The sequence below is a fragment of the Saccopteryx bilineata genome, chromosome 1, assembly GCF_036850765.1.
Source record: "Saccopteryx bilineata isolate mSacBil1 chromosome 1, mSacBil1_pri_phased_curated, whole genome shotgun sequence".
NCBI lineage: Eukaryota > Metazoa > Chordata > Mammalia > Chiroptera > Emballonuridae > Saccopteryx > Saccopteryx bilineata.
This window is the reverse complement of record NC_089490.1, coordinates 105128837-105142803: the sequence shown is the minus strand read 5'-3', so window position 1 is coordinate 105142803 and position 13967 is coordinate 105128837. Positions and strand designations below refer to the sequence as shown.

Genomic DNA, 13967 nt, shown 5'->3' with positions numbered 1-13967 from the left:
AATCTCCTGCCTGACCGTTGTGCTGTTTACAGTGTGACAGAGACTGAGGGAGGCAGAGCTTGGGTCCCTGAGCCACCAGCTTCTCTGTGTCTTTTCACCTGTGACCTCTCCTCTCCTTTGGAACTCTCAGATTTTTCCACCTGCCCAAACCGGCTCATTTGGGAGGCCCTGCAAGGTTCACTGTGTTAGGGATTAGATGACCGATAGAGGGCCTAAAAGTGGTATCTTCTGCTGTGGCATATGCATTTCAGAGCCTCAGGCCAAAAAAAATTGTGGGATTCTGGGAATCAGAAAGCTGAAAGAAAGAGGAACATTGTTGGAGCCCTTCTAGGTGCTTCTGGAGCGGTATTTGGAGAAGTCTGCTTCTTCCCACTCTAGGGAAGTCCCTTCTCCTAAATATCCTTTGCCTCCCCCTCCCCTTACTCCTCATTCCCAAAGAATGGCTCTTTGGGAATGCTTTCAGAGTCTCCCCTAAAGTATTTATTTTCTGCTGAGGTCTATTCTCAGCCCCCTTCTATCAGACCTGGGTCTAAAGACCGTTAGTTTGTCCCAAGAGGTGGAGCTCACCTGGTTAGGTCCTGTCTGCGTGCACTCTGCATGCCTGTGGCAGCCACCGTGGTTCTCCAAACATGGGTTGATCTCTTTAAAAAAACAAAAACCCAACTCCTAGCATGAGAATCAAGCCTCATTTTTAAGTAAAGTCATATTGAGAGACCAACCAGGGTGACTGACTGACTGAGGAGAACAGGTATCAAAGTGTGATTCAGGTTTCTGAGAACTCTGAGGCAGAAGTAACCTAAGGGAGGCTACCAGATATGGTTTCTCAAAATTGACTCCCTGGGATGGGGCTGGGCCAGCAGAGGCAGAGTCTGTGGGCTTGAATCTGTCCTCTACTGAATGAGTATAAACATTTGCAGCCAAGGACTTGAAATAATAGAATCTTGGAGTCCAATCCAACATACTGTGAATGATGAAATTTAGGAATCCAAAAATTTGTTGCAATCATCACTGTAGAATTGGTTCAAGGACAAATCATTATTAGATGCTAATTTTAGGTGATATTTTGATGAAGAGCAAGATGTTTGCTTAGTATGATATTAAAGTATCTCTCACTGACTGCTTAAGTAGCAAAGGAGAAGGAAGTGACAGTACCAGAGAGAAGTCAGACAACATCCTGACCAAGTGGTCAAAATTAACACAACACATGAGAAGCAAGTAGAAACCACAAACTTCCAGTGTGATGTCCTGAGAAGGACGCGCTGTCACTAGTGTGATATTGGGTCTGGGATGCGAAACCTGAATATAATCATACAAAAACATCAGACAAACCCCAAATGAAGGACATGCTAGCAAAAACAATGATAAAAATTGATGTGGTGAATGGTATTGTGCCAAGATGTCAATGTCATCAAAGACAAAACAAGGCTGAAGAACCATCCCAGGTCAAAGGAGACCAAGGAGACATGATAACTAAATGTAATACCCAGCCCTAGCCTGGATCCGGCACTAGAGGAAAAACTGTCAGAAAAAGACATTAAGTCACTCGATAACATTAGAATACAAATAGTAATTAGACAAAAGTGTTACATTGATAATAAACTTCCTGAAGTTGATAAGTGTTGTGGTAAGAGTCTATGCCATTCCTAATTACGCTCAAGTCTTTAAGGATAAAGGAAATATTATATATATAATCATATCTAGCTTATTCTTACATGGTTTGGAATATATATATGTATATATACATACATGCATATATACTTATATATAGAGAGAAAAAAGATAAAGCAAATAGGGCAAAATATTAAGAATAAATGAACATAGGTAAAGAGAAAACTGGCCTTTTTTTGCACTACTCTTGCAACTCTTCTGTGTGTATTTTTTTTACAACTAAAAAGTTAAAGTTAAGACAGCTTACAATGGCATATCTTTATAGAAGAACAATGAGTAGCCATTAAAATAGTAATTCGGAGGTATACATAATTTTTAGAGAGGGTTGTTACTTCATATTGCTAAGCACTGTAAATATTATATATCATAATTACAATTTTTGTTTTTTGTTTTTTTTTAAATACATGTATACATAGCAAAATGGAGTAATATAATAGTAGTAAGAGTGATTATCTCCAGATTTCTGCCCCAGCTTATATGTAGCCTCTAATTTTTCTATATTGAGAATGAATATATATACAAAACTAAGAAATGTTTTAAAATTCAGTCATCATAATAATGTTTAACCAGAAAAAGTTTCTCCCCTTTCTCCTTCCAAAGTGATCTTTGGATCACACCCTCTTTCATTCCCCTTCATGTCTTCACCCCATCATCCCTTCCTGTGCAGACAAACTGAAAGATGGCCCAGCAGTGTCCACAGGTTAGGATAATCTAACGAGGTTCTGACTCTCACCATTGCCCCCGGATGGATGAGGGCCGGCACATACCTAGACACACGATGCCATCGCCAGCATAGCCTGCCTTGCACATACACTCTCGGCTTCCGGGGGAGGTTCTTTTACAGTCAGCCTTGGCAGAGCAACCTCCATTGCTGATCTCACAGGCATTGATTGCTACAGAAGGGAGAGATGACACAGAGCAGAGCAGGGGGAGAGGGGAAAGAATATTAGTGCATTTTTACTTGAGTCATTGAGAAATGGAATACTTCAAAATGGCAGACACTGGATTAAATGTGGATAATTCAGAAGAGTGCAAAGCATCAGATATTTTCTCTGGTGGAGTCTACCAAACATTAAAAGAAGAATGAATACCAAATTTTCACAAACTCTTCCAAAAACCAGAAGATAAGGGAAGATTCCCAATTCTTTTTATGAGGCCAGTCTTTTCCTGATATCAAAACCAGACAAAGCTGTCACAAGAAAACTACAAACCAATATCCTTTATGAAATATAGACACAAAAACTTCTCAAGGAAATACTTTCAAGTCAAACTCAGCAATATATAGAAAGAATTATAGAGCGGCCCCCCCTTATTCATGGGGAATATGTTTCAAGACTCCCAGTGGATGGTCAACACTGTGGATTATATCAAACCTTATGTATACCATTTTTTTCCTAACACATGCATACCTATGATAAAGTTTAATTTAAAAATTAGACACAGTAGGAAATTAAAAATAACTAATAATAAAATGAACAATATTAACAATATACTGTAATAAAAGTTATGTGAATATGGTCTCTCTCTCTCTCTTCAAATATCTTGAATTTTCCATTTAATATTTTCAGACTGGTTGACCACAGGTAACTGAAACCATGGAAAGTGAAACTGTGAATAAAGGGGACTACTCACACAATAGCCTAGCCAAGTAGGATTTATACAGGAACACAATGTAATTTAACATCCAAAAGTCAATTAATCTAATACAGAATTTCAATAGAATTAAAGACAAAAGCCTCATGATCATCTCAATAGAAAGAGCAAAAGCATTTGACAAAATTCAACACCTTTAATGATAAAAATAATCAGCAGACTAGGATTAGAGGGGAATTTCCTTAATCTGATAAAGGGTGTCTATGAAAACTCCACAGCTAAGACCATATTTAAGGGTGAAAGACTGAGTGCTTTCCCCTGTGGTCAGGAACAAGGCAAGGATGTCTTCTCTTGCCACTACTATTCAACATTGTACTGGGGGTCCCAGCCACAACAATTAGGCAAGAAAAGGAAATATAAGACATCCAGATTGGAAAAGAAGAAGTAAAACCATCTCTATTGGCAGATGATGTGATGTTGTATTCAAAAGTCCTAAGGAATCCACTAAAAACCTATTAGAACTAATAAACAAGTTTGACAAGGTTGCAGGATATCAGCTCAACAGACAAAAATCAATTGTACTTTTATATTGTAGCAATGATCAAACTGAAGATGAGATTAAGAAAACAATTCCATTTATAATAGCACAAAGAAGAATAAAATACTTTGGGATACATTTAACAAAGTATAAAACCTACATCTTAAAAGTTGCAAACTTTTGTTAGAAGAAGTTTTAAAAGACCTAAATAAATGAAAGATGTTCTATGTTCAAAATCTCATTCACCTTCTATACTGAAATTGGCAAGATGATCCTAAAATTCATATGTAAATTAAAAGGGCCCAGAATAGTCAAAACAATCTTGAAAAAGGACGAAGTTGGAGATCTCATATTCCCTAATTTCAAAACACCACAGAACTTTAGTAATAAAGATAGTGTGGAACTAATGTAAGAACATATTTAAAAATATACAATCTTCTTATATCCTTATATTTCAACTATCTATATGCCATAGAATTGAGATTCCAGAAATAAACCTATACATCTATGGTCAATTAATTTTCCAAAGATGTGCCAAGATTTTTCAATGGGGAAAAGAATAATCTTTATAACAAATGAAACTGAAACACTGTATATCCACATGCAAAAAAATGAATTAGGACCTCAAACTCTCAACATACCAAAAATTAATTCAAAGTGGATTAAAGACCTCGACTCACTTGGTTTCCTAAGGTGTGTGTTTAAGTCTTGGCTTGGCCTTTCTTACTGTATGACTTTGGACCTGTCATTTAATTAATATAAATGTTGGGGTCCACCAACACAGGTGTATTTATAGACTTGGGGACTCATACCTGATAATCTATATGAAAGTATTATAGAAACATTGGTTGTTCTCATATGAACTTATGCCTTCTGCTTTTGCTCTTTGTCCCAAACTCTGAAGTCAAGAAAAACATTCCAACTGTTTCTCCTATCCAAGCTCACTAGGATACTGTACACTTCTAGTGCAGGAACATCTGGGACCAGGGTCAGGGTACCTGCATGCTGGGAGGAGCCTAGGGTAAGACGGTCTAGAGAGCAGACTGGTGTGACTGTGGTCCAGCTCCGCCACAGTCTGGACCTCAGCCTGCCTGGACCCAGGGCTCCAGAGAAAAACCATGCTGACCGTTTCCATTCTCTAGTACCAAACAGTGTTGGGCACCATAAAACTATTAGCTCGCACTTATTGAGGGTTCTGTGCCAGGGCTGTTCTAAGCCTTCACAGGTATTTGTTCAGGTTATCACCCAACCATCCAGTAAGGGAGAGTTTTTTATGAGCTACAACTTACACAGGAAACGATGGCGTAGAGCCGTAAAACCACTTCCCCAGGGTAACACACATTATCAGAACATTGAATTCAAACTGAGGGAATCTGATGCTGGAGCTGGTTTAACACAGCTCCATTGCACAGACAGGTCATTTCACCCACAAACCAATGCTGCAAGGGAGATAGTTTTGTTTCCTTTACAAATGAGCTACAGGGGCTCCGAGCTAAGAGACCCACTCAAGGCCATGCGGGGGAGTAAGGGGAAGAAGCAAGCAGAGCTCAAGTCCCTTTCTGCCCCACTCCAGAGTCCCCATGCCGAGGCCACACCCTAGGTCAATCAAATCAGTGCTTTTTAAGGCTCTCCAGTTGTGGTCCAGGCTGTGAACCACAGCTCAGAGGAAATGGCTGCAGCCCCTCGACAGTGGTTTCCCGCCCCGGGCACAGGCCACTGCCCCAGTCTACCCGGTTCACCAGCCATGGTTGGTAGCAGCGGCCATTCAGCCTGCAGGAGCACAGATCTCTCCATAGCTCCTGCTAGTCTCACGTCCCCAGAGCAGATTCCTTCTCCACTTGCCTGTGCAGACGGTCCCATTCCCTTGGAATCCTGCTGCACATCTGCACGAGGCTGTGCCATCCGGATTGAGAAGGCAGCTGCCAGGAGGAAGGGCAAATGCTGTTTATAGAGAAACACACAACACCCACACGCCCTACGGCCAGTGCTCCAGCTCCCGCCCGGGGGTACGCAGAGGTCCCGCCTGCGGACTCAGGACGAAAGTCCATTGCTAGCTTGGCCACTGGCAGCTAAAATTGCAGTCATTATCTGGCAAGCTAAAGTGTGTGCATGTGGACAGGGGCCCTGGGATGAGGGCTAGCTACCCATCTTCAGAGTTTCCCATGTGTTAGGGGCTGCACTTCACACATTACTTCACACAACTTTCACAATATCCAGTAGTCCCTACAAGTAGGTATTATTACTATTATTCCCATTTAGGGACCAAGGCTTAGGGGCATGCAATCATCAAGTCAAGGTCATTTAGCCAGTGACGATGACAGAAGCCCATTTGAATTCACATCTGGCTCCAGGTATAAGGCTCGGTGCTGAGGAAACCACTAAGCTCCGCTGGGAGTTAGGAGCATGAAGCTGAAGAGTGAAGACCAATGCTTGGAGCTTTGATGACAGCCAGAGGCCACGGGCTCCCTCTGCCTCTGTGAAGGTGTCCCTCCCCTGAACTGGGGTAATGACTGGCCTGTGGCCAACATGCCAGGTGACTTGGAGGGCAGCTTGTTCAAAAGGCTGGATCTGGCAAGTTGATGGTGGCCCCTATGGAAACATTTCTAGTTCCACATTAAGTTTATTCTAAATCCTCAGAAATGGTCTCAGAAAACCACTCCCGTCAGGATAGGGCCTGGGGTGCACACCATTAGGAGAGTCCCCTTCTCATCGTCTCCGGAAGAGGCCCAGAGGGTACCTACTTGGCGCTGGTGTGGCATGTCCCATTGCAGTTGTCTTCTGTGATCTCTGAAAAAACAACAACAGTTGCTTGGTTAGCCCTCTTTTATTACACCTCATCCAAGACCTTTCTTTTGGTACTTGGGGCTAGGAAAAGATGTACTCTCCTGTTATAAATGCTATACATCATGTTTACTATGTAAACTATGGGACTAGGTAGATTTAAAAAAATATTTAAAAATTTTCTTCAGTTAAAGTTGATGTACAATATCATATTAGTATCAGGTGTACAATCAGTGATTAGATTTTTATATAATTTACGAAGTGATCACCCCAATTAACCTAGTGCCCATCTGACACCATATACAGTTATTATAATATTATTGGCTATATTCCATGTGCTGTACTTTACATTCCCATAACTATCAACTTGTACTTCTTAATCCCTTCACCCCTTTCATCCATTCCTCAATCCCTCCCTCCCATCTGGTAACCATCATAGGCATCATGTGGCTCTTTTTTTTTATATTGGCTGCCAGGAAGCTCAGAGCCAGAGCTGAAGGTCAGATATACTGACAGAGTGTCTCCTGTGTGCCAGGCCCTGTGCTCTATGGTGAGGCTGCCAGAATGGGTGACACTCAGCACCCTCCCTTCGGGTTGGGCATTGATGCAAGTCCTTCTCCATAGCTTTATTCTCTAATTCATTTACATTTCCCATGTTCTTTATTCTTTCCAGGTTTCCATCACTGTATTATTTATTATATAAATAAGCAAACACCTAATCACCTAATTATAACCAATATTAAAAGGTTTATTGTTTTTTGTTTGTTTTTCAGTATATGCAGAAATATCTCAGGGTTTGGCATACAGGAGGCACTCACAATTTATTTGTTGAATTAATGCCTAAATTTCCTGGAACAGTATACATTCTTGCTCTTGAGTGCCTCACTTTTCGGATGTTCCTGGCAGGGGAGGATCCAGCAAGAGGTTGCTAGAGATGAGGACAGAATACCCTTTGCGCAGGGTGCTCATGCCAAGTGCTTTTGGGAGAGAAATCTCATTTGACCTGGCAAGTCATGCAGAAGGTCCTCAAATAGGCTTGGCTGTGACAGTGGTCTGCTCCGTGTCAGAGGGAATGTTCACAGGCTCAGATGGGATCATGGGGTGCAATGCAGTTTTGTGCCTTTATGTGGGCTATACCTCGAGCCTGGGAGTCTGTCTTTCCATTCTCTGTCTACTGAAACCCCAATCATCTTTTAGGTCCTCCTCTCCGAAACCTGCTCTGAACCTTTGAGCCAACTTTGATTAATTGCTAGTGACTACAGGTGTGCTCTTTTAAACATTCTCTATTTATATTTAATTGAATTGATTGGGGTACAGGTTTCAGGTGTGTGACTCAATAAAACATCATCTGCACACTGCATTGTGCACCCGCTGCCCCAAGCAGTCTCTTTTGTCCCCATTCCCCCCTTTGCCCACCCCTACCTACCTTCCACTCCTCTTTCTGTCTGCTTATACCACACTGTTGTCTGGATTTATGTGATATATATATATATATATATATATATATATATATATATATATATATATATGCTTTTTTTTTTTTGCTTAACCCCTTCACCTTTGGTCATCCAAGTCCCACCCCCTCCCCTCTGACAGCTGTCAGTCTGTTCCATGTGTCCATGTCTGTGTTTCTATTTTGTTCATCAGTTTAATATGTTCACTAGATTCCACATATCAGTGAGATCATATGGTACTTGTCTTTCTCTGGCTGGTTATTTCACTAAGCATAATAATCTCCAGGTCCATCCATGCTGTTGCAAAAGGTAAGATTTCTTTCTTTTTTATGGTAGTGTAGTATTCCATTGTGTATATGTCCCACAGCTTTTTTATCCGCTCATCTACAGATTGGCACTTGAACTGCTTACAGATCTTGGTTATTGTAAACAATTGTTGCAATGAACATAGGAGGGGTACATATATTCTTTAAAATCAGAGTTTTGGAATCCTTAGGATGTATTCCTAGAAGTGGAAAAACCAGGTCAAAAGGAAGTTCATTTTTAATTTTTTGAGTAATCTCCATACTGTTTTCCACAGTGGCTGCACAAGTCTGCATTCCCACCAGCAGTGCAGGAGGGTTCCCTTTTCTCCACATCCTGGCCAGCACCTATCGTGTGTTGTTTTGTTAATGAGCGCACATTCTGACTGGTATGAGGTGGTATCTCATTGTGGTTTTAATTTGCATTTCTCTAATGATTAGTGATGTTGAGCTTTTTTTTCATGTCTATTGGCCATCTGTATGTCCTCTTTGGGGAAGTGTCTATCTAGGTCCTTTGCCCATTTTTAAATTGGATTTTTGTCTTTCTAGTATTGAGTTGTATGACCCCCCCTCCCCCATCTGCCCTCAGAGGGAAGGAGTGCAATGATTGATTAGTGATGTCTGCCATGGGTTCGGAAGTAAGCAGTTTGCACACAGAGAGAGTTGTTTTTCTTGCTCTAATCTAGAGGCTCTTTGCTCTATAGTCCCACACTACTATTCTTGGAACACCACTGAGCATTAATTTCCATTACTAGACTGGAAGCTCCTTGTGCAGAGTGTGCTCTGGAGGCCAGGCTGGAAAACCAGGCACATACTAACTGGAGGATAGCTCTGCACTCCACCTTGCTAAGGGGTTCCTCCTGGAGGCAATGAGGAGTCAGAGTGGGCTGTCTGGTACTGGGGAGGAGGTGAGAAACATGATCTGATCTATTGCTATAGACTGAATGTTTGCGCCCTTCCCTAATCTATATGTTGAAACTAATCTGCGATGTGATGGTATTTGGAGGTGGGGGTCTTTGGGAGGTGACTAGGTCATGAGGATGGACCTTCAAGAATGATATTAGTCCCTTATAAAAGAGACCCCAGAGAGCTCCCAAGCTTCAGGGAATGGCAGTCTGCAACCCAGAAGAGGGACTTCTTCACCTGACCCTGACCATGAACTTGGATTTTCAGTCTCCAGAACTAGGAGATATTAATTTCTGTTGTTTATAAAACACCTAGTCTATAATACTTTTGTTACATAAGCCTGAACAGGCTAAGACATCTGTGTTTGGGAAAGTTTTCTCCGGCTGCAATGTGCAGTATGGAATGGAAGGAAATATAATAACAAGAGGCATCTTGATGTATCACAAGGCTACTGGTGAGAGGGGGAGCCGGAGGGAGGGATAAGACAAATGAAAAATAATGTATACTGTATTTCCCCATGTATAAGACGCACCTCTTTGTGAAAAATTTGGGGTTTAAAACCTGGGTGTGTCTTATACAGTGGTTGTAGTTTTCCTATTTGCATTTCTCACTTTTTTGCTCTTGTTTTGGGCTCATTGTTGAAGATAGTGCTTCATTATCAGACACGGATGAGGACAAGTTAATGGATAGGAGTTTTGACAGTGATGAGGAGTTGTATGAATTATATGATGAATAAAACTTGTGTTCTATAACTTTATGTAATATATATATTTTTTCAAAATTTGAGCCCCAAAATTAAGGTGTGTCTTATACTTGGGAGCATCTTATACATGGGGAAATACTGTATGTGAGCTGCTCATTTCAATGTTGTTTATGGTAGCAAAAAATTGGTTTCCAAAAGCTTGGTACAGTCATATAATAGAACTATATAGAATTTAAGAAAATAATGATATTTACCTATATTTATTCACATGGGAAGATAACCATTATATATATATATTGTGAAGTGAGACGGCAGTGTGTAGGATACAGCCCTGTACACCTACCTATGTTTGGATGCCTAGAAAAATGTTGGAAGGCTAATACAAAATATCCATGATAGCTTTTTCTTGCCAGGGAGTATGAGTACTATTTATTTTCTTCTTTCTGCTTTTCTTTATTTTACAAATTTCTGCCGCAACTAGGTATTACTTTTATTGCTCAAGGAAGAAATAAAGGTGTCACTTCTATTTTAGAAAGGAAAAAACTGTAGCTGCTGAGAAGGGAGACCGAGAACGGGTCACGGGGCTGAGGGGCTGGCTCTTACCACTGTCACACTTCACTCCTCGCCAGCCAGCGTCACATTCACAGGAGCCGTCCCCCGAGGGTCCTTGGCTGCATCTCCCATGGACACAGGGGCACACTAGGTAAAAAAAAAAGTCCACACATTGTTAGAGTTTGGAGCCGTGTTCAATAACTCATTGACCATTTACCAAAGCAGGCTCACTTTTGTGCACTCAGTTCTCCAACTTGTTTTCAGAGAATAGCTCTTTGATGGATGAGGATCCACAGGAGGGCAGAAGTGTAGGAGGTAGAAGTGAGTAGGCTACAGATGAATCAGGTCATGCCTCAATAAGGACTATGGTTTTGAGACTGTGCAGAACTGTGGGCAGTGATCCAAGCAGTGAGGATCCAGGGTTAGGTGGGACCCACTGGGATCCCTGAGAGTAGAATTTAAAAGAAGCCCATTTAATGCTAGGGTTGTATAGACCTTGTATGGCACTGGCCTCTTCAACAGCCTAGAAATGCCAATTCCTCTGTTACACAGTGGTGTCATGAGCCTCGCTGAGAACTGGAAGCAAGCTAGGATGCCTTCCCAGGAAAAAGCATTCAGTGGGAGGGTGATCTATGAATCCCAGGGTAGGAGCTCCTGCACAAGTACAAGCAGATAATCTTCCACATACCACCGACAAACTCAGCACTGTAATGTCAGTTATATATCTAATGACCCCATTATAAGAGTCAACTATGTATTTATTGATTTTGCCTTGCTTGGACCATCTGATGATAAAAGAGTGATAGCCAGGACAAATTTATGGTTTTTAGCACAAGGTTAAAAACACATTTTGTTTTCTCATCATGAATTAGGAAAACCCTCCTCCCAAGTCGACCACATGTATGTCCCTGGCCATAAGAAAGTCAGGGTGAGAGTATGCAGATGCTTTGGTTCAAACAGAGCACATTCTTTTTTGTGTGTGTATGAAAACAAATTAAAGCACGCAGCTTTCTGAGGGCAAATCAATAGAGTGATCTTCAAATAAAAGACAACATCATTCAAGAACAAAGCTTCGGAGTGAAGCAAATTGTGCATTCAAATCTCAGTTCTACCTCTTTTAGGTATGACCTTGAGGAAAGTTATTCAACCTCTTTGCCTTAATATTCTCATCTATAAAATGGGCATGGCAATGCCATAAGTATATAAGGTTCTTATGTGGATTAAATGAGATAATGTGCACCAATCTGCTTTTCAGACTATCAAGCACTGTTTAAAACCGAGAGTGTGACTGTGAGGACCACCAGTGTGTACAGGCGAATGCAGAAATGTGGTTAGGATGGGGAGTCATTGAACAGACTGGGGGGGGGTTGGTAGGTCTAGGTTAGTGACTGAAATGTTGGGAAACTCTGGCCTATGCAAATTGCACAACACAGATGATTTTATAATTCACATGATCACAGAGGTAGGATTCCAGCCAGCCCAGGAGACAGGCCAAGTGGCTCTTCTCTGGCACTGGGGCCTGGAGGGCGGGGTGCGCACCTTGGTCACAGTGGATGCCGTACTTGCCCTCCGTGCAGGTCTCACAGGCTGTCCCATTGAAGCCCTCTCCACACTGGCACATGCCCGTGCCATTCACTCCGTCCAAGCAGATGCCATTTCCAAAGCAGGTGTTCTCAGCCTTCCCAGGGCAGGGCTGGCACTGGGGGCCGAAGAAGCCTGCACAGCACTCTCTTGTCTGAAACGAAAGGCCGATGCTGGGCCTGCACTTCCATCTCCTGGTTTCATCCAGCCCCAGTACAGAGATCCCGCGGGGGCGGGGCTGTGTGCCCTGGGCTCTGACTCCACCACGGAGGGGTTGCAGGAACCGCTGACAACCAGGGAGGCTAAGCTATTTATAGGGGTGTCAGGAATGGACAGAGGCCTCCGCTAAGGAGGCAGGAACGAGGGAAAAGAAACAGGCAAGTAAGAGAAGAGTATGAAGCAAAGTAAGAGAAAAGGAGGGGCAGCCGGGTCTGAGTGAAGAACAGTGTAAGTGCCCGCTGAGGGGCCCGGCCCCCAGGGCTGCTCCCAGCCCAAGCCTGAGCCCTTGCCTGTGATTCCACCCGGTACTGAAGGTGGGAGGCCGGGCTGCGGAGGCTTTCGCCTCTTCTAGTCCAGGGAAGCCTTGCGGGGTGTCTGCTGGGCTTGGGCTGCTTTTATTCTTGAGAGCATTAAAACCCACGATCTCTCACAGCCCCAAGCTTTGCAGCTTAATGGCTAAACCAGCTTGCCCCATCAGACAGGCAGAGATTAGGTTTGGTCTTCTGGGAAAGAAGCAAGACAGGAAGTTACAAAGAATTTTCCTGCAGATTCCAAAGCAGCAGTCAGAGGAACTTAGCTCCGGGTCCTGTTTTCTGAATGCCCACATGCACCTTCTCTTTCCTGAGGGAGTTGGCCATGTCTCTGTCTCTTCTGCTTGCAAGCATGCTCACAGGGCATTTCACCTCCTCTGAATTTCTCAGTCCCTTGAGTTCTTTATCATCTGACTAGCTCGTGCAGAGTTTACCTATTTGCTGACTGACAGGGCTGTCCTGAGCTTTATGGGCACACTACTACTTTCAGTGACAATGATAACGGGACGGCAGAAGGCATATGTGTAAAGATACTTAGAAAAATTTCCCGATGCCACCATTATAACTAGAAGAATGATTAAATCATGATACTCACAATGACAGTTTTCACACATTTTGGCTGGCACCCAATGAATACGGAGCGCTTGCCCATGAAATAAATGGTATAGATACATTTCTTTGTCTCATCCCCCTGTGAAATAATAATGATTACATCAGCTCTTTAGTTAGGAAAATGTCTTTGATCTCTGAAAGCAAGTAGGGGGGTGACACATGGCAGTCTTTCTGACCAAAATGTTCAGGTAGGGGTGGTTTTTTAGAGTGGCTTTGTAAGACAGAAAGCATATAAACATGCTATTGGCTGCCTGAACACCAGGTGGCAAAATCCAGAGGGCACGAGGTGGCAAAATTCATAAGGTGGTATTCTGTAACAAGAACTTTTCTTTCTTTTTTTTTTCTTTTGGTATTTTTCTGAAGTTGGAAACAGGGAGGCAGTCAGACAGACTCCCACATGTGCCCGACCGGGATCCACCCGGCATGCCCACCAGGGGGTGATGCTCTGCCCATCCGGGGCGTTGCTCTGTTGCAACCAGAGCCATTCTAGCGCCTGAGGCAGAGGCCATAGAACCATCCTCAGTGCCTGGGCCAACGTTGCTCCAATGGAGCCTTGGCTGCGGGAGGGGAAGAGAGAGACAGAGAGGAAGGAGAGGGGGAGGGTTGGAGAAGCAGATGGGCGCTTCTCCTGTGTGCCCTGGCTGGGAATCGAACCTGGGACTCCTGCACGCCAGGCCGATGCTCTACCACTGAGCCAACCGGCCAGGGCCAAGAACTTTTCTTTAAACAAGCAAGTCAAGTTAGGAA

The 13967-nt window shown here is 42.9% G+C and overlaps 1 protein-coding gene across 2 annotated transcripts in view; it reads right to left on the bottom strand.

Annotated features, from left to right (window-relative positions):
* The window catches only part of STAB2 (stabilin 2), a 165526-nt gene that overhangs the window by 42055 nt on the left and 109504 nt on the right, over positions 1-13967 (bottom strand). For both annotated transcript variants that reach the window (XR_010729508.1, XM_066263061.1), the window contains exons 37-43: positions 13204-13299; positions 12037-12232; positions 10549-10644; positions 6541-6586; positions 5642-5718; positions 2436-2561; positions 568-641 (exon numbers count right to left, since the gene is read on the bottom strand). Coding sequence is in view for 1 of the 2 variants with exons in the window: in XM_066263061.1 (XP_066119158.1) it covers positions 568-641; positions 2436-2561; positions 5642-5718; positions 6541-6586; positions 10549-10644; positions 12037-12232; positions 13204-13299 (711 nt within the window). In the remaining variant the exon portion in view is untranslated. The remainder of the gene's footprint in view (positions 1-567; positions 642-2435; positions 2562-5641; positions 5719-6540; positions 6587-10548; positions 10645-12036; positions 12233-13203; positions 13300-13967) is intronic.